This window comes from Phymastichus coffea, unplaced genomic scaffold, assembly GCF_024137745.1.
Source record: "Phymastichus coffea isolate CEN01 unplaced genomic scaffold, Cenicafe_Pcof_1.1 PCOF00047, whole genome shotgun sequence".
NCBI classification, from domain to species: domain Eukaryota; kingdom Metazoa; phylum Arthropoda; class Insecta; order Hymenoptera; family Eulophidae; genus Phymastichus; species Phymastichus coffea.
Window position 1 is genome coordinate 346,797 of NW_026706858.1, and position 18,386 is coordinate 365,182.

At 43.0% G+C, this 18,386-nt stretch overlaps 3 protein-coding genes across 5 annotated transcripts in view; all 3 read left to right on the forward strand.

The window, feature by feature from the left end:
• The first annotated feature begins 2,293 nt into the window (after positions 1-2,293).
• On the forward strand, positions 2,294-7,873 carry LOC131665182 (purine nucleoside phosphorylase-like). Its single transcript, XM_058936890.1, has 6 exons — positions 2,294-2,506; positions 5,056-5,150; positions 5,232-5,410; positions 5,656-5,831; positions 6,379-6,569; positions 6,648-7,873. The coding sequence occupies exons 1-6, from the start codon at positions 2,400-2,402 to the stop codon at positions 6,869-6,871; spliced, it is 972 nt and encodes a 323-aa protein (XP_058792873.1). The 5' UTR covers positions 2,294-2,399; the 3' UTR covers positions 6,872-7,873.
• A 724-nt stretch (positions 7,874-8,597) lies between these two features.
• LOC131665183 (uncharacterized) lies at positions 8,598-9,958 on the forward strand. Its single transcript, XM_058936891.1, has 2 exons — positions 8,598-9,019; positions 9,100-9,958. The coding sequence occupies exons 1-2, from the start codon at positions 8,699-8,701 to the stop codon at positions 9,688-9,690; spliced, it is 912 nt and encodes a 303-aa protein (XP_058792874.1). The 5' UTR covers positions 8,598-8,698; the 3' UTR covers positions 9,691-9,958.
• Positions 9,959-12,417: 2,459 nt separating this feature from the next.
• LOC131665181 (beta-1-syntrophin) overlaps positions 12,418-18,386 on the forward strand; it is a 140,049-nt gene continuing 134,080 nt past the window's right edge. The window contains exon 1 of one of the 3 annotated variants that reach the window (XM_058936887.1): positions 12,418-12,608. Coding sequence is in view for 1 of the 3 variants with exons in the window: in XM_058936886.1 (XP_058792869.1) it covers positions 12,935-12,958 (24 nt within the window). In the remaining 2 variants the exon portion in view is untranslated. Of the gene's footprint in view, positions 12,700-12,829; positions 12,959-18,386 lie in introns of those variants that run through there. The other 2 variants (XM_058936888.1, XM_058936886.1) reach the window with 2 other exon arrangements.

Below are 18,386 nucleotides of genomic sequence, written 5' to 3' on the forward strand. Positions count from 1 at the left end.
GAATGACATTGATAATTTAAAATCAGGTAGTTAGTTGAAAGCAGCATCGAACAGTGAATTTCGTAATCAGCTCCGCCTCTGGTGCCGTTATCAGATAAGTCGTTCGAGCCTCTAGTCCGAACCACGTGACCGTAAATCACCCACGGCTTGTGACAATGAGAAAGGTTAAAAAGAACATTGTTCGCCACTTGTTCGCTGGTATCCATCGTGCAGTAGGAAAATTCTTTTCCCCACGCAAGCGTAAAAAAAGAGCAAACTTTTCGCGAGCGATAAACGTGGAGATTCTCTCTGTTTTTATGACAACGTCAACACAATCGGTACTTTTAACGCGTGGATATCTCGGCGTATACTTACAAACACTTTACCGTTGAAAGCAGCCGAGATAGTGGCGTTCTGCTGTGACTTTTCTTTTAGTTGCCCCTCTCCCATGTATAAGTATGAGAGCAATTATTCTTCCGTTCTATCGCTTTCCACGCGTATGCCTCCACGAACGTCGGATTGTCTATATTTTCAAGTGACCTCGCACGAACATTTTATTGTTCTGTTTTTGTGCGTACATTTTGCTCTAAATTGTCCTCCTGCTTTCGTCACTCTTTTTGGCTTTTTTTATAAACGCGCCAGCAAATTTTCTTTTCTTGTTTGACCCAGTTGCAAGAAAAGACAGTGGCTAAACAAGACTATGACGGTTCTTAAGAAATTGTTAGTTTCAAATAGGCAATTATTGTTTGATCATAGCTTTGTGTGATTAATGCTTTATTTTATTATGTAAGGTCAGATTATATATACATATATACTGGCTGCGAGATGTCTTCCATCTGATAAAATAACAAGGCACTGAATTTCAGATAGTGCACGCCGATTGAGTTATTAAAAGCCGCAAGATCGACCAACGAGCTCTATTGTCGCATTAATAAATAATACAATTAAATGTTATTTAAAGATAATAGTTCACTCAGTTCAGATACGTTCGTGTATTGATAAAGTTTGATTTTTTTCATCAATGTCATTATTTGCTGTATTTTTTTGCCAAAAATATGCAGTCATGCGTTTGAGTCGATACACGTGATTTGATAGTGGTAAATCGATACTTAGAATTGTCCTTACTTACAGATCGGCTTTGCGGGAAAACCAAACTATATACTTTTTCAACAAACGATCAAGTGACAATATTTTGAAAAGGCGACAATTCTATAAAAATAACAATAAATCGTTGGAACGAATCGGTCAGATCATCTCAGACATGTACATAAAATTATAAAATAACTTGACGTCGAGTAACAAAGTTTTAATTTCAATATTTGAATGTTCATTTTGTTTTTGTGCATCCATTTACAAACTTGCTATCACGAAATTGAATAATAATTTATTTGTTATGTTATAGTGAAAGCCAAGCTAATCATAGAACTATTTATAGACGCGTGGCGCTTCCATTATAAAAAAAATAAAATAAACTTCAATTTCGAGAAACAATGTAAGCTTGGAAATATCGTTATTTATTATTATTACATGAATAGCTATTAAAGTACGCCTGATCATCTTTCACAAATATAGTTAGTATCATCGTTTATTTTATTAAAAATATATGGTATAAACTGTTTGTTCTACAAAGACGATTTTTGGACGCCGACAGTCCTCAAAAGTTACCAAATGGAAGATAATGTAGATACGATGACGCGTTTCAATGATATTGATTTTGCGTAAGCGTGCCGATTATTTTCGTTACTTTTGACGCAACCAATGGTAACAATGAACTTGCTTGAAAAATGCATGCAGTTTTGTGTAACAATTTGAGGTCGTTGAATCATTTAAGAAACCGTCACCGTTATCGTTAATCGTTCTTTTCAGACGATCAATGGCTTTCGCTGCAACGTAATAAGCGAAATATTTTACCACGAGCAAGATACAATGGTCAAACGAATGGTCCATTGCGCAATTATATCGACGCCGAAGAGAAACGATAATTGATTGAATAAAGTAATTGAAAAAAAAAATGATCAGTTTCTTAATGCGTTTCTTTATGACGTTTCTTAATGGCAATGAAGCCCGAAAAACAAATTGAGTAATAAGAAAACCGCGCACGCGCCACGAAATATGCACATCTACCGTGCGTTTCGCGTGTCGTCGGCGCACTAACACCAACAAGAAACTGGAAAAGTTGAGGATTGAGAGAGAAAGAGAGAATCGCAGCATCCGTCTTATCGCGTGACGAGCCTCGTAAGCCAAGGGGGTGCTCCCCCCTCCCCCAGCCACTTATAAAACTCGAAGCGTTCAGTCAGCTATAAAACCGGCGGTCAGACGGCATCGCCATACAGACGCCGAAGGCTTATCAGTCGCTCGAGACGTTCGCTGCAGCAGTTGTCAATTTTCCCTCGCGCTCTTGGCCAAATAAAGTGTTGAAGATGCCCATGGTCGAGAGCAAGAACGAACATCCGAAACACATCAAGAGACCCAGCGAGAATGATTTCTTGCACACTCAGGTCAAACACGCGCCACAGAGTCAGCCGCAGTAAGTTGCTTTTCAAACATGCGATCGTGATTTTTGAAAGTGCGAAGGTTTAAGTACGGCAGTGATTTATGAAACTTGATGACCATTAGCTCGGTGAGCAATCGGCTCCGTTTTATCTTGGTTAATATTGATTTCACGCGTTCTTTGGATCATCATTTTTTCGGGCTGTGTTGTTTAACGATCGATTGACATTCGATCGGGAAGTTATTCTTATCGCTCTGGCCGACTCAATTGCTAATAGCCAGAGCAGCTGTGCGACTAGTCGCTTATCTCTCGAATGGTAGAAAGAAAAACGTCATTCTTGAAATTGACCCGGAACCAGGCAAAATACCAGGCAAAAAACAAAGATGAAAAAACGAAAAATGTTGATCGCATTCAGATCCAAGTGTCACAATCGCGGACAAGATTTCGTCAGATATGCAATACAGTCTTCGTGAAATGACCGGTGCGCTCCCACCCGCTAACAGGTCATCAAATTAACTTATCGCTTGTTATGCATTCGACGGCGGGCTTACAAATGATATTCTATGCCGCTTGTCGAAGATATCGGCACGTGAGTCGATTCTACCACGCGATCGGAATACGCATCGGCCGAGTGTCTTGAACTCGTCGCAAACAGCTGTCGGCTCGCGCGCTTCTAACTCTGCTGAACTTGCGATAAAGTTGACGGCGTGTGCTCAGGACGCTGCGTATTTGCATTCCTTTTGCCTTATTATACTGTCGGGCGTCGAGCGATGAAACATTTCCATGCTCGTGCAAGGTCCTGTCATTGCAACGAACCAGTTGTCGACAGCCCAACCTGCTGGACCGTTTGCGTCGAATTCAAGGATTCAAATGACGGTACAATCGCAAAACACCTTTAAGACCTCAGCGAGTACATTGCACGTGTGATTCGTGAATAAGCAAGCGGTCGTGTGGTCTAGGTTGCATCAGCGGACCGGTCGCAGACTAATTACTTTCCCTAGCTCGCTCTCGATGCCTGATAAATATTCAGGATTAGCCTTGTTCATGTAAAAATGAATGTACTTGTGGTTGGAATCAAGTGACGTAATTAGTTCAGACACTAATTTTACGATTGGAGCAACGTTTCATTTTCCATTATGTAAACTGTCGTCTTCCTTTCGTCGGTTTGCCTTTTTTGCTTTTATAGGAAACGAGAAAGCGGCGTTTCCATACGTGGCGGTCCTAAGATTTGCTTTACGTTAAGATATTTTCCGTAAGAGTGCAAGTTTATCCTCGTGTGAGATTGGGGCTACTCCCTCGCTTGTAAAACTTTTTCAATCGTAGTTCTTCAAACAAGATCGATTCTATCCGTAAAGGAGTATATTCGATTATCTTGAGTCACTATTTATCGACGCGTCGATGAATAGTGCAAGTTTAGCTCCACGCGATTACCATTGCTCACCGATAAAGTAAAGTAAAGAACGATAAGAGGAATGCAGGTTGCGTTTTAAGCTTCGAACGAGGAACGCAGAATCGCAGAATCGCAGAGGCTCCCTTTACACTGCAGCGCCAAGTCAATAAATTAGACGTTGCTAATAGAGAAACTACGCACGCGCGTAGCCGCCGATCACCGATTAAGCTAATTGTCATCGTGCCACGTTGCGTGCGATTTAATTTTAAAATGTGCACAGCCACAATTTATACTGATTATACAACCCCCTTGCTCTCGCGCATACTCGAGCGAATTACCGTGACGACTGCTCATGCTAATCATAGCCGATTCGGCTCTTGTACTTGATGTAATTACGTTGCACTGCGAACCTTGACATTTGAATCACACGGCTCAATGTGTTCTCAATTGGAAAGTTATACACACGCGTATTCGCTCGGTGTTACGTGTCAAAGGCTGTCTCCATACTCAGCTCTGTCCCTTTGGACCTTCGTGAGAATTATGCTGATTATTCCAATTAGTCTCTGCGACGCGGAGCTCCATTGATTTGCGCTCTTTGATCCGTCGCTCGTGGCTATCAATATCGTTGCGGCATTCGCGTGCCCTCCTCTCCTCCCCTCCCCCCTGCCCCGCGAACAGCGAGGATACAGTTCACTGAAAATTGCTCGTTTTACCTGCCGTGTTAATGCCGCTTACGGCTGGAAAGCGACGGTTGAGAAAATACGAGGATGCAGAATGTACGGCAGGGCGTCGGTTCGCATTTATCACGTCTACATCATGCGTAAGTTAACATTGGCGCGCGCTCAAGTCTGCCCCCGCATACGGCTCTGCTGGTGGCTTCTATTCGGATACTTTCGCGAGATAATTTAATCGTTCCGCGACAAGCGAGCGAGATAAGTTCTGTGCACCGTTATCTCGGGAAAATTTGCTCCGCGGCTTAAAAACTTACTTTAATCGCGTAATCGCGCGATACGGACTTTATCGTCTCTGCAATTTTTGAGTTGTTCACTCGATTGAGCATCCAATGGATCGATCGACGATGCCTTGTCCTATATTCTACTTCTGCCATTTGTCGATTAACTAATCTTGAGCCTATATTAATTAAATTTTCGCCTGCTTTTGCTTTATTATTTTTCCTTTGTTCCGCGTCTTACAGATTCAGCTACGAAGCTCTTCAGGAAAGTGCTCAATATTTACTCGATCGCACCACCATCCGACCAAGGATCGGAATTATTTGCGGTTCTGGATTGGGTAAGTTCAACTCGCTGATTTCAAATTCAAATGCAATCGCTGAATACTGACGCGCGCGTGGTTTTTTTGAACTTTCCGTAGGTCCGATCGTCGACACCTTAACTCAAAAACAAGTTTTCCCTTATGAAGAAATTCCACATTTTCCAAGCTCCACTGTCAAGGGCCACGTCGGCCAAATGGTCTTTGGTTACCTTCAAGGTGTACCGGTTATGTGTATGCAGGGACGGTTCCACTATTACGAAGGATATCCGCTTTGGAAGGTTTGTTTCACTGCTTTTCTTTGGCTAATTACACGGCGGTTATAGCTCTTGGTATGCTCCAATTTTATATTTTATGCGTGCTACAAGACGAAATCGACATTCAACAGATCAACCTTTAAAAGAAGCGCTGATAACATTATAATAGAATATTCAGTTGTTTAATAATACACAGCAATAACACAAAACACATAGTGGTTTGTTATAGATGGACGTTTTACCGGACAAATTGATGTTTATGTTTTCAGTGCGCGATGCCAGTGAGGGTGATGAAGTTGGTTGGTGCGACTCACCTGATAGTGACGAACGCCGCCGGAGGCATCAATCCCAATTTCAAAGTCGGTGATATTATGCTCATGAAGGACCACGTCAACATGATGGGCTTCGCCGGTAACAGTCCTCTTCAAGGACCCAACGACGACAGGTCAATTTTTTAATCACTTTTCAACGATCAGTGCCCGTCTGGAATGTGATTTATGATTATAGCAGTGGTTAACGAGAACCAGTTGGACGATTGTTATCGTACCTAACAGATAAAAAGTGAATTATTGCGCGACGATAACATACCGTTCTCCTTCTCAATTCATTTGATGAACTATTTGCACGGGGAATCGAGCTGAAAAATGAAGAGAAACGAATTGATTGGCGTATTTACCCAAGGAACTCTCGGTACAGCTGAGAGAGAAAGAAAGACTATTCGTATGTTCGTCTTTTATTTTCGTCGGCTTCTCGTTGATTTACGCGTCGAGAGAAATCAGTTTAATTTTTTTTTCAAACAATGGCGACTGTTTGATTGGATTTATCAGATGCATCACTGAACTTAACATTCTTTTGAGAAAGAAAATGAACAAAATGTTTCGTATCTTCATTCATTTTCGATTTAATGTCCTTTTAATTGACACATATTTTCCACTCGCATGTAACAGCTACTCATCAATGAATCAATTAAAAATCTATCAATTGCATTTCAGATTTGGACCAAGATTCCCACCCATGAATCAAGCTTACGATAAGCAACTCTTGGCGATAGCCGACAAAGTCGTAGCCGAAATGGGCATTCAAAATATCGTACGCAGAGGAGTATACACGTGTATTGGCGGTCCTAATTACGAGACCGTTGCTGAATTCAAGATTCTCCAGATTCTTGGCATCGACGCCGTCGGTTAGTGTTCGTCATTTCCAGACAAAAATCAAGAATAACATGATAGAAGCGACATTCCAATAATTTTACTTTTTGCAGGCATGTCCACGGTCCACGAAGTCATCACGGCTCGCCACTGCAACATGAAAGTGTTCGCGTTTAGTTTAATCACAAACATGGCCACGTCCAATTATGAAGATCACACCGAGGCCGACCATAAGGAAGTTATGGAGATAGGCAAACGCATGGAAGGTCTTCTCAAAGAATTTGTTTCCAGAATGATCGCGCACATCAAGGATACTTTTGACGATGTAGCCAAATAACTGAACGATACAGCATAAAGGAGAATGAAACAATGACAACTATGTATATTCATCGATATCAAAAGAATAGGCTCTGCTGTATTTATTTTTCGAGATAGCTAATACTTCATCCAGTGCGTGATTGTCCTTCTCGTTCTAAAATTTCTTAGAATGATAATCGTTCAATGTAGATTTTGCGACTATTCATTAGCGTTGACTGACAAAGAGTTTTAAGCACGTGGAATATTAAATGTCTTTTAAACACGATTACTGACGTATTCTCCGTAAATAGTTCAAGTATTGCAAGAAGATTGGACGAGAGGACACTAAGTTCTCATTTCGCACACTCTGGAATCATTGTAGAAAACCTTAGTTTTACATGATGCATCGCTTAGTTTTAAGAATTATATATTTGTACGTAAATTTCGTAATTTTAATTTAACCATTTCAGTAAAATAACATCATTTTATAATAAAAATTGACTTATTTGATTTGAATAAGCATCCTTGATAATTACTGAGTTATCTCTTAGATTTCATGTTAAACGCAAGACATAATAATGTTTTTCTCCTGTGTCTTACAATACGTATAATCCTTTGGTGAAATTAATGATAAATGAAAAAAATAGTAGCTTGAAGTTAATAAGCAGTTAAGTTTGGTTGAACAACATGTTAACAAGTTTTTCCAATAACTTAATTCGTTTATTTGATTAAGTTAGATTTACTGTTTGTAGATACTCCCTCTAAATACGATAAATCTATCGTTTTGGAAAACGGTAAATTATTATATGATAATTATTTTTGGTTTTTAATTGATTTCGATAAAATCAAAAGACGAAAACTTTTAAATAAAAAATAATCATTGAATATCGTGTCTCATAGATCAGTACTTCTGTCTATGTTCGATAATCTGTGTGAAGTATAATTAGCAAAAACTTCCAAAAAGCTAAAAAACAAGTATATCAAATTAAAATTTGATTTGTAAACACTTAGAAATAAACAAAGTTCTTGATTGTATCAATATAGTGAATATCATTGAAAACAATGAAGAAAACCAGTTATTTCTACAAACTTCACTAGCTTTATAAAAATACTGACAATTGGATACTCCTCATAATTGCTTATGACGCAAAAGTTTAATTGTTTTACATTATCTAGATTACAGCAAATTTCGTAAGTAGATCGACAATGGAATGAATCGATATTATACTGATCGTTATGAAAATAATCTCCGGTTGAAACTCGTTAGGATTAAGATCTTTGAAAGCTGCTATGCCTACAAGGGTTTGAAATATTTATAAAGAATGTCATAAATCGTTGGGGAACTTTAGTGCATGTGTTATTGTTTTATAAAAGATGAATAAAATAAAGAAAAAAATGGGCAGGTGAATTGCCATTTTTAATGAGCAATGTATTCTTAAAATTTTTATAGCCGGTAAAATTTTTTCATCGATTTCTATAATTATCGATGGAATGTATGACTCGTAATAGCAATATGTACCTATTACGCGCACTAGCACTGGTAAATGAATTGAGCCAGACTTGAATATCTTTGGTAATATCCGGTGTACGAGCAGTGAGTTGAGTGACGTTTACTTGTTCACTTGAAATTAGAAAATTACCGAATGAGATTAATTGATAATCCGAGTAAGATGTTGGGACGACACTAAGCTCATTGAAAGATCTTAGATGAACGTTGATCCGATTGCAAAGGCTTGGGCTATCATTAAATCGGAAAGCAAATACCGGTTCCGAAATATTACAGAGGGATAGGTCAGTCAGTTAATCTCCCGGATCGACATACACAAGTCAACAGCCCTCAAATCGTCGCGTAATCAAAGCTGTTAATATGACCAACTGTTATAACTGTGCTTTTTATATGGTTAGTCTGAGCGAGAAACTACGAATGGTCAACGAGGGCTTCGATGAAGACTGTTTTCTGCAGGACGACATCGATCGGCTGATGATCGCGTTAGATAATCACGGACACGCAAGCAACATCGCGCACGTACTGCATCAGGATATCCAAGGCGCATCGGCTGTGCGTCTCATTCCATTGTTGCAGTGCGCCGTGAGAAGCGTGGTAAAGCTGCAAGGGGACATTCTGGCTTGCTTCGAGAACTGGCTGCCCGATAGCATGGAGGACGTTTTTGAGAATCTGTGCGACCAAGTAAGTGAGGCTTTTGCAGATTCGCCCGAAGAATGATTCGGCCGATGTTTCTCGTTCGTGTAATCCGCCATTCTCCTCAGAGAAAAGACGACACCAAGACTAGCTTGGTGTTCCTTCGAATCGGATGGCAGGATATCTTCTCGCGGGCGACGCTGAAGGAAATGGATACGCGTCTGCGTCGACTCGACGCCGATTGGCCGGTCTTCAAGATCAGCAAGAGAGCAAAGAAACTAACGGTGCCTGAGAAAGTCAGATGGATGCTGCCGCCGATAACGTACAAGTCGTTGGTTATGCCGCGCTCGCCACTGTTGCAATTGTCGTTGAACAGACTGCTGCCTCCACGCTCGCCGCTCGACAGACCATCGCTGACGCCCGCTACAGAAGAATCGCCACGGGCGAGAATCGCCGAGCCACCGCCACCTCAATCGCCGGATCCACTGACAGCGAAGGAAGCGTCGCCGAGAGTGGCCACGAGCGAAGACAGCGACAAGCGGTCGTCGCCGGCTCGATTCCAGCCGACGCAGTTTGCCAAACCGCCGAATGCCAGGCAATCGACCACCGAGACGAGACTTGGTCGATCGAGCGTTGGCAGTTACGGCTACAAGGGAACCGGTAGCCTGTATTTTTATCGACAAATTTATTGTCAAAACTTGGCATACAACGTCGCTTGACAACCTTGCTGCAACTACTCAAAGACCAAATAGTTCGGAGAAATAAGAGTGATCGGCCGATTCGTACATTCGCACTGCGAGCAAATTGCTGATGCAGTTGTATACGAATAATCTGATCTCATTTAATTCAGTTTTATGTTTGATGATAGACAGTGCCTTTTCAGTGAGTTGTATAAATGGTTATGTGTATAAGAATGTCATTTTAAGAATAATTCTCACGAATAAAACAAGCAACAAGTTGTTCTGTTGCCTCGCATTATTTTTAAAAGTTGTAGAGAAAAACAGTTGTTTCTCTTCTAGTACTTACAAAACATTCCGACGCGAGACATCAAATTTCTTGGATAAAGCTTTTTCAAGCGCAAATAAAGAAAAGTCAAAGTTCGCAGGGAAAAATGAAAGAAGAAGCAGCGCGTTAACAACGCTGGAAGCGGAGTAAAAGGATTTAAGAGGGAAACCATTGTCGCGAAGGGAAGTGCCGATAGGAATATAATTGAGGGCCAAGGACTTGCGTGTTTCTCTCTCTATCTCCCAATTGATTCGTTACTCGTGGATTCGAGGCGCGTAGTGGGAGATCTCAAGAGAGGAAGGGAACCCCCTAACGTTTCAGCGACGTTATTATGTGGCACATAACACAATGGGTTGACGTGAAGAGTAAGAGGAGAGAGAGAGAGAGAGAGAGAGAGAGAGAGAGAGAGAGAGAGAGAGAAAGAGAGAGGGAGAGACAGAACTTTCTGCTGCTTGTAATGAAGTAATTATAAATAATAAGGTGAATAGAAAGACTTTCGGAGGTAGTCCGAAAATTCTGATTTAAAGTGCATCTATGTAAAATATTCACGTTAAAATTTCGAGTATCAATGTTTATTTTAGTAAAATTTGTTTTTTTCGAATGCATTTTTTTTTTATTGAGATATACAGAAAGGTTATATGACTTATAATAGTTCTAAGAGTTGAGGATTAATCAAATTTATGTATATTTGTAGCTATTTGTTATAACTTAAACTTACATGTGCTTATCTTTTCAAAATTAATGATAGAGTGAAAGCTAATTTATTATTAGACTACTGGAAAATAGCTTTTCGTTCAATTTTTTTTTGTCGATAAATATGTTTTCGAAGAAGATTCAGTTTTTGACAAGATTGAATTAGTTATGCATAACTTCAAAACTGTAAGTCTCGATAGTGTATTTGTTCAAAATATTATATTTGATTTTCTAACGTGGGTGGGACTGAAAAAATATTTTCAAGACCTACGGCACCGGAACATTTCATGTTAAGATTTTTTAACTTATTCACTAGTTGAGAGTCATTCCCACCGGAAAAAATAACTGGAGCAATGGAAGGAAAAGCTTATCTTGTTGTTCATAAATGTTCCACGAATGCAAGTGTCCATACGTCTCTGTACGGCTGGTAAGGGACTACCGACTTTCCAAGGCAGATGTGACAACTGATGCACGCGTAACTCGTATATAGAAATCGGTACTTGTACTGACATACAAGCGTGAAGGAGCTCTACGGACTGACTTTGAAGCAACGGGCACGATGTCTTTTTGCCGTTCGGAGTCGAACGAGGGAGTCAATAGTCTCGTAACTTGGATTTACAGTTTGCAGAGCTGCGCACGGTATTCGCGAAACATTTAAAAAGAAGATCAGGAACGTAAAAGAACAACGGAAAAGTGTGGAAAATAGAGAGAACGGAGCGAGAAGCGTCGCTGGCAGATAATCAGGATAAGCAACGGCAGCGCGGGGCTGAGGCAATCAGGCGAGAAAATTTGCAAAAGGTTCGTCCTCCTCCGTCTTTCATAGCGCACTCACGGGCACTTTGCTTCGTTACTCTCTCGTCGCTAATGCATCGCCGACGTCTGTCCTCTCTGTCCTCGCTCCTGATCTCGTTGTCTTGTCTCGCCCGTCCTCTTTCCGGCATTATTGCGCCAACGAGATTACGGTGAACGATTTTCACGCGACTTTCCTGCCGACGAGACCTTAAATTTTGTTCGTGGAGAACGAAAAATCAAGTCCAAGAAATGTGCTTCGTAAATTGGATGGACGTACGGTATTCGTAACGCTGATTTCTTACAAATACTGGTCCTTCGATTAGTCGCGAGGGTAAGAGAGCTCGGTGCTACGTTTGATCGTTTTTTTCATTTTTGATGCTATAATTTAATTTCACAAGATGCAACTTGTATTTTGCATTTGTCGATAAATATCATTCTTTAAAGGGTCGCTGCGCTCCGGATCTTAACACAATTTATTTTTGAACAGTGGACAACTTTCATTTTTCAACATTACGTTAGATCGTACTATTTTTTCGAGGTACGTGTGCACAGACACATTCCATATTGCTATTGTAAAAACATTTCGAGATAATGTAATTTTAGTTAACCTATCGATCGATGCTCAATTATCGAAAATCATTAATTATATATCTCGAATAACGTACACTTACCTTCAGAGGCCAATGCCTGCAGTTCGGTCCACGAGACAGAGATGTCGCAGCGAACACCACAACAAAAATCTAGGACACCCGGTATACACATTCTCTCTCTCCTTCACCCACACATCCGCGTCGTTCATCTACTTCTCTCTCTCTCTCTCTCTCTCTCTATCTGTCTCTCTCTCTCTCTCTCTCTCTCTCTGTCTGTCTCTCTCTCTCGAGCGCGCGCATCGCCGGTTCGCGAGCAGCTGAACTTCGGTGAGCGCAAAAGAGTCACCTGTCAGTATCGGGCCGCGCGCGGCTACCGGCAGTCGTGTGTTCGCGAGTGCGTCGTAAGAGTTTCCGTTGCGTTGTTGATTCTGCGACTCGAAACAGTGCATTCAAACCAACGTGCTTATGCTCGTCGTCGATAACACACATCCTTGTATACATTCGTTTACATAAACAGAAGAGGCAGCTCTCTCGATTCAATGGCAAGCGATTGAGAGGTGAGAGTCCAAAAAAGAAAAATGTGTCATCGATATAAGTTGGTGATGGCCGAAGGGCTTTGCTGCAGTGTGGCTGGCCCATAGTGCATACGTGTGTATATATGAATATATATATATACATATACATATATATATAGTGTGTTGTACATTCTCTCGCACACGAGAGAGCGTGTGCGAGAGAGAGAGAGAGAGAGAGAGAAAGAAAGAGAGAGAAAGAAAAAAGAAGAAAGCGTCTAGCGCAGCGCGGAGTAGCAATACGTGTGTCGGTGTGTAGGTGTGCGCGAGTGAGAGAGAGAGAGAGAGAGAAAGAGCGAAACGGAAGTCATATGCCCGTACACACGCGCAAAACGGTAAATCACGATCTTTCCTCCTTGTATTGTGTATATATAATGTATGCATGCGGCGGCATAGCATTCTTCTTTAGCTGTGATATTTATATATGCGCACTTGGTTGTTTTCATTTGCTGCTGAATTGTTTTCTTTTCTTGTCGCTTGTAATATATAGCTACGTGCTCTTGCTCGCCGACTTTGGCCGATGTAAATCAAAATTGTTTTCCAAAAGAGATGATTTCCTTTGGCGTTGCGCAGATGGCAAATTCTCAATTTACTGCGTATTAATCACTCGGAAATAGAACAGATTGCATTTCTTCAGCGTGACAGGCCTAAAACGGCGGATTAAGCCATGCGGTCCGCACGCGACGCGTGCCATTGCCAGGTACATGCTGCTGCGTCGAGATAATTGCAGCAGCTCGTTGAGAGTAAACCGTATCATGAGGTTTCCAGGATATAGTCGGGCGACATTTTGCGGGCTGCTTTCGCTCAATTAAAAATTCAAATGGAAAGATCGACGTTTCTGGTTTTCCATCGTTTATGATTAAAAAGTGCGCGCAGTGCTTTGTTTCCCCGTATACGGTGCATCAAATACCTCCTGACAGAGCGGCTTCAAATTTTATAAACCACCATATCTCATATTAAATTTCTTTTCAAAGTAAAATCAAGCGAGCTGCTGCTGCGTGTCCGAGCAAAAACGCAATTCTCTCTCTCTCTCTCTGACTCGACTTTTCGAAGACTAGTGAGCTTTCGAGCTTACCAGTCTTTTAAGCTGGAGAATGTTATATTTTTCGACAGAGAGAGAGAGAGAGAGGGAGAGAAAATATGTCTTTTTAGACTATTATACGTTTCCACTTAAAAAAAAATTTACAGCGAATGTAAAGCTCGCGAGATTATCGTTTGCTCTGTATGCTAATGTTTCGGCGCGGAGCTCTAACGAAATTCTTCTGCGATATCGTTCGAAAAAAACATAACCCATGGCTCCATGAGGAACGACGCGAAAATCCCGAAGACCCTTATACGTCAAACACACTCCCACGCAGGTACATACACCTATCCAGAGGGAGTGGAAGCAGGGACTTAAATCAGCGATCGCTTCATATATAGTGATTTTTTCGGTGACCGGTTTGGTGTGTAAATATACAGAAAATGTGCTGCGCGTGGGATGCGACAGGAGGGCGATTCTTTTTTTTTGTTTTTTTTTTGTCGAGGAAAGTTGAAGCGCCTATCTACTTTGTCAATGTCGATTGGCGATAATCCACGCAAGTTGGTTATTAATCGCACTGCAGTGCGTGCGTTTGGAGACTGTGCAGCAGTTGGGAGCGAATGTCGGTCGAGAGCTGTAGAACGTCGGAATGCGAAAGCGAAAAAAAGCTTTTGGTGTCGAGTAATTGGCGCGCGGGAAAAATTGTCTCATAAATTGGTCACTTATGCCTAGGCCCGTTTCGTTTATTCTTTTGTTATTACCCGCTATTTCTTATTGTCTGGGAAAATTGCGTAATTATTCGTCGACATTACTGCATCAATCACCGAAAATGGTTTCCTTATTGAGAGGATTTTTCGTGATTAACATAATTTGAGAGACGAAAAGAATTGTGAAAAAGTAAAGTTTTTGATAATTTGCGATTAACAGTGAAGCTATTCTAATAGAATTCTCGTTAAATAATCGATCAATTAAACGATTCTGGAAGATTGGAGACTGTGAAAAGGTCATTACCAAAGATTTGTAGACAACTTTGATAAAGTGAAAAAAATGTGCATTAATATTCTTGCGGAATTTGAAGCACCATGCGTGCTATGTCTAAAATTCTCGTTTCACAGATTTATTGATATCGCGCTGATTGGATAAAAACAATTAAACATTTGTTCGCGAATTGGCACACCGTAATAATACTCGTGGAATGGATAGGCGAGCTGCACAATCAACTAATCTGTAAGAGAAAATCTGTACACAGCAACAAATGGCTTTTAAATGGCCGTCACACGTACACGTCAAACTCCAGCGGGAGTATTTGTCCGCATAAAGCGCTCGGAATTATACCGACAAAACTCGTTCTCGCTCTTGCGTCACCCTTCGAAATTATAAACACACGCTTAATCAAGATCTCCAAGCCAACATTGCTGCTTGTCAATAGCGCGTGTACGTGAGCCAAGCTCGTGAAAACCCACACATGCGCGAAATTCTTGCTGCCCTCCCTCTCTTTATTTGCGCGAGCGGCGCGCCTGCCGTTTTATTTCATAAAGCCAATTACGAGAGAGAGAGAGAGAGAGAGAGAGAGAGAGAGAGAGAGAGTTGTTTGCACTCGCCAGTTTCGATTATTTGTCCTCATTAGGCGAGCAGCGCGTAATTTCGTGAACGCCTACGCTCGAAATTGATAAAAGTGAGCTTTGTTTGGTCTGCTTTCCGTGGAAAGAGAGAGAGAGAGAGAGAGAGAGAGAGAGAGAGAGAGAGAGGGAGAGTAGCCCACGTCGCATTGGTTTTTACGTTTAATCGGATCCCCCTTTGCAAACTTGAAAATTGTTTCACGCGACTGCGCTGCGCGCGAGTTTCGCATCGAGTGCGCGCACTCGACAGTCCCGGTGGATGGCGGATCCAATAAAAGCCTACTTCTGAATATAAGCCAGTATTGCGCAGATTATGCAGATTGCTCGCTTTATTCGCTGAAATTGCCGAATTATACAGATGTTTACATAAGCGTGCCTTGCTTCTTTTCAGCCAATTGGGTAACGCGACGAAAGTTCAGTTTGCATTTCGTCGGTTAAACAAACTGACCAACTTGGCAAAACGATGAGCCTAGAAGCAAACTTGCCAGTGATTTTCGGAGTTGCCAGTGAGCCGCAGTCGACCTACGTGAAAAAATATATTGTTCGGGCCGGAGGCGCGCAGTTATTACAAGCGATGATGAAAATCACCGGAGAATAATAAAGTCGCGTGAATCATTGGCAACGGGCCGTACCGACTTTCATAAATCCAGCGGCCAAATTCGTGCATCACCGTATCCACGTTCGTCGTTTTGTCAGTCCGAAGCGGCTAACTCGTGAAATTTTCATTGCCTCGTCGTCCTTGCTACTGCAGCTCGCTTCTGTCGACCGTCCCCTGTGACTGTTGCACGATCGTTAGAGCTCCGTTTCAACCTACTTTCTGTCTTTCTTCTTTCAAGCAGCTTAATCTCGAGCACTACATCGGCAATGTCCATTTTCGTCGCTGTTGCGATAAACATTATTTTGCGCGTCAGACCGTCAACGTCGACCGTCAATGTGCGCGCGAACCAAAGTAGACAGGAGCGCTGGTCACTGTGCCGAGCATGAGCGAGGCGTCGAAAAGGGTCTTTTCTGCAATGATCATCGTAGACGGCCGTGACGTACGAGCAAGTACAAAAGCACAATGAAAGCCTGGGAAAATAACGAGGGACCAAGCTCGTCCAATCGCGAGCGGAAATATCCGGGAAATAGCATGACCATGGGCAGCTGCCAGGGATTAATTAACGACGCGGAAACGCAACATTGCAAGTAATAGCGGGGCGCCGTGCTCGCGTACACGTCGAACGTTGATCTTGTAGGCGAGCGAGCCCGAATGCCGCCGTTGCCAGGCTAAACGGCAAACGAAACAGCAGCCCGCCGGCGTTTTTCGGCGACTCCTCTCTATGAATCGCCAGAGATTCTCGATACGACAGGCTGCCTCGGGCCGCAACGAGTAGGCTCGAAAGCAACCATTTCCCAGAGATTATCGCGCAAACAACTGTGCGCCCCCGACTCTTTTCGCGAGAGAACGCGCAGGCTTCTGATTGAAAGAGCTTCCGAGCGCCCCCTTTTTTCATTTTTTCCATCGCGACGCCGAGTGCTGCTCTGGGCTTTGCCGGCAAATTGAAACTTAATTAAAAATATCTTTACTCAGGACTTTGAAGTGCTTTAAAATGCAATAACTGCAAGGCATTTCTTTTCCCGAGGCCAGTCCCAGAGGGACCAATTTAATTGGTTTTCGCGACCGGGCTACAGACGGAGATGCGAGCGAGCAGAGAGGCCCGATTCGGACCGATTTCAATCGGACCTGTCGTCTCTAATCTTGCCTATTCCGTTCGACTCTCGGACAAGCGTAGACGTCGCTGCCGTGAGGTCGAGCATTGAATTTCGCGCGCGTTAAAGTAGCAATGCGTGGCCTGGCCTGGCGTCCATTCGTTTTTCGTGCAATTTCACGGGCCGATTCGCGCGCCTGCGCTCCCCGCTTTTTTCGGCCTCCCCAAATTTATGTGCGAGCAGCCTCTAATTCAGCGCGCCGCGACCAAGTCTCGTCAGCTCTGTCTCTCCTTTTTTAATTGTCGTCGTAATTGATTGCGGGACGTGACCTCTCTGCCCGCTAGATAAACTCAAAATTCGATATATGCATGAAATATTCATTATCGCTGTCGACTCAATTATCTGTATAAACGCGGCCTGCTCGTCATTCGGCTGGCTTCCTGCCTACTATTCGACTGCTAAATGAGTTACGCTTGCAACGATCATTGATCGTGTTATCCGTATCAATGCCGAACTCGACCAATCTGTTTCGCTGCGCCGAGCGACGAACAATGACGAACGATGCAGGAAAAGGAACGACGAGAACGTGGCTTTGTATCTTGGAATCGCAGGTGTACGTACGACGTTGTAGCGCCCGTCGCATCTCAGTCCACTTAATTAGATGCGAAAATAGTTCGTATCGACTCCCACTTGAAGGCACTCGACTGAGTCCGTAGCGGTAACATTATAGTCCGCGATGACAGCTGAATCGAGGATGGCCTCGTCGTTCTCAAGTATAAGTGGGGAGTATTGCCGACAAAAAGCGAAGCGAGCGCACGTCATTGCGAGATCAGCGCGCCCGGCCGTTGCGACATCGGCGTATCGTGTGCGGCGGCCGCGAGAAACTCGGAGGCGATGCAGCGCTCGGGAATAATGGCGCGCGCTACTTGCGGTCTCACCGTCTAACCAGTCACCTGCGCCTTTCTGCGCGACGCGCTCGACAAGAGGGGATCGGCAGTCGGGGGTCGGGAATCGCTAATCACGCCGACGTTCCGCTGGAAATGCCATGCATCTCGCTCGAGAGTCGTGAGTCCGCTTCGACTGTGCGCGGTTGTCTTGGATCGTTCGCCTATTCGCGCCGTTGCACTGGCTAAAAATAGACGCGCCACGACCTCAGCGGCGATCCTGCTGTTGTTGCCTCTCTGCTCGCGAGACAGGCCGCGAATCTCCGGCCGCCGGTCGTTGACGATCGAACAAAGCTCGTCGACCGCGTAAATGACACCCGAGCCGCGCAAACGTACAGGCGACCAAGTGGTCCGTTGAAAGCAACGAAACGTGTCCAAATCGCCTTTGATGTACATCTCTGTCGGGTGAAATCTGCAGCACACGATGCGGCGCGCGGCGGTTCGATCAAGTTTCGCTCTTGCCCACGTTCATCCGTCTCTTTCTCTTCCG

Coding starts and splice junctions, on each gene's coding strand:
- LOC131665182 (XM_058936890.1), top strand. CDS start 2,400: ATGCCCATGGTCGAGAGCAAGAACGAACATCCGAAACACATCAAGAGA. Junction 5,151..5,231: donor TATTTGCGGTTCTGGATTGG/GTAAGTTCAACT, acceptor AACTTTCCGTAG/GTCCGATCGTCGACACCTTA. Junction 5,411..5,655: donor AAGGATATCCGCTTTGGAAG/GTTTGTTTCACT, acceptor TTATGTTTTCAG/TGCGCGATGCCAGTGAGGGT.
- LOC131665183 (XM_058936891.1), top strand. CDS start 8,699: ATGACCAACTGTTATAACTGTGCTTTTTATATGGTTAGTCTGAGCGAG. Junction 9,020..9,099: donor TTGAGAATCTGTGCGACCAA/GTAAGTGAGGCT, acceptor CATTCTCCTCAG/AGAAAAGACGACACCAAGAC.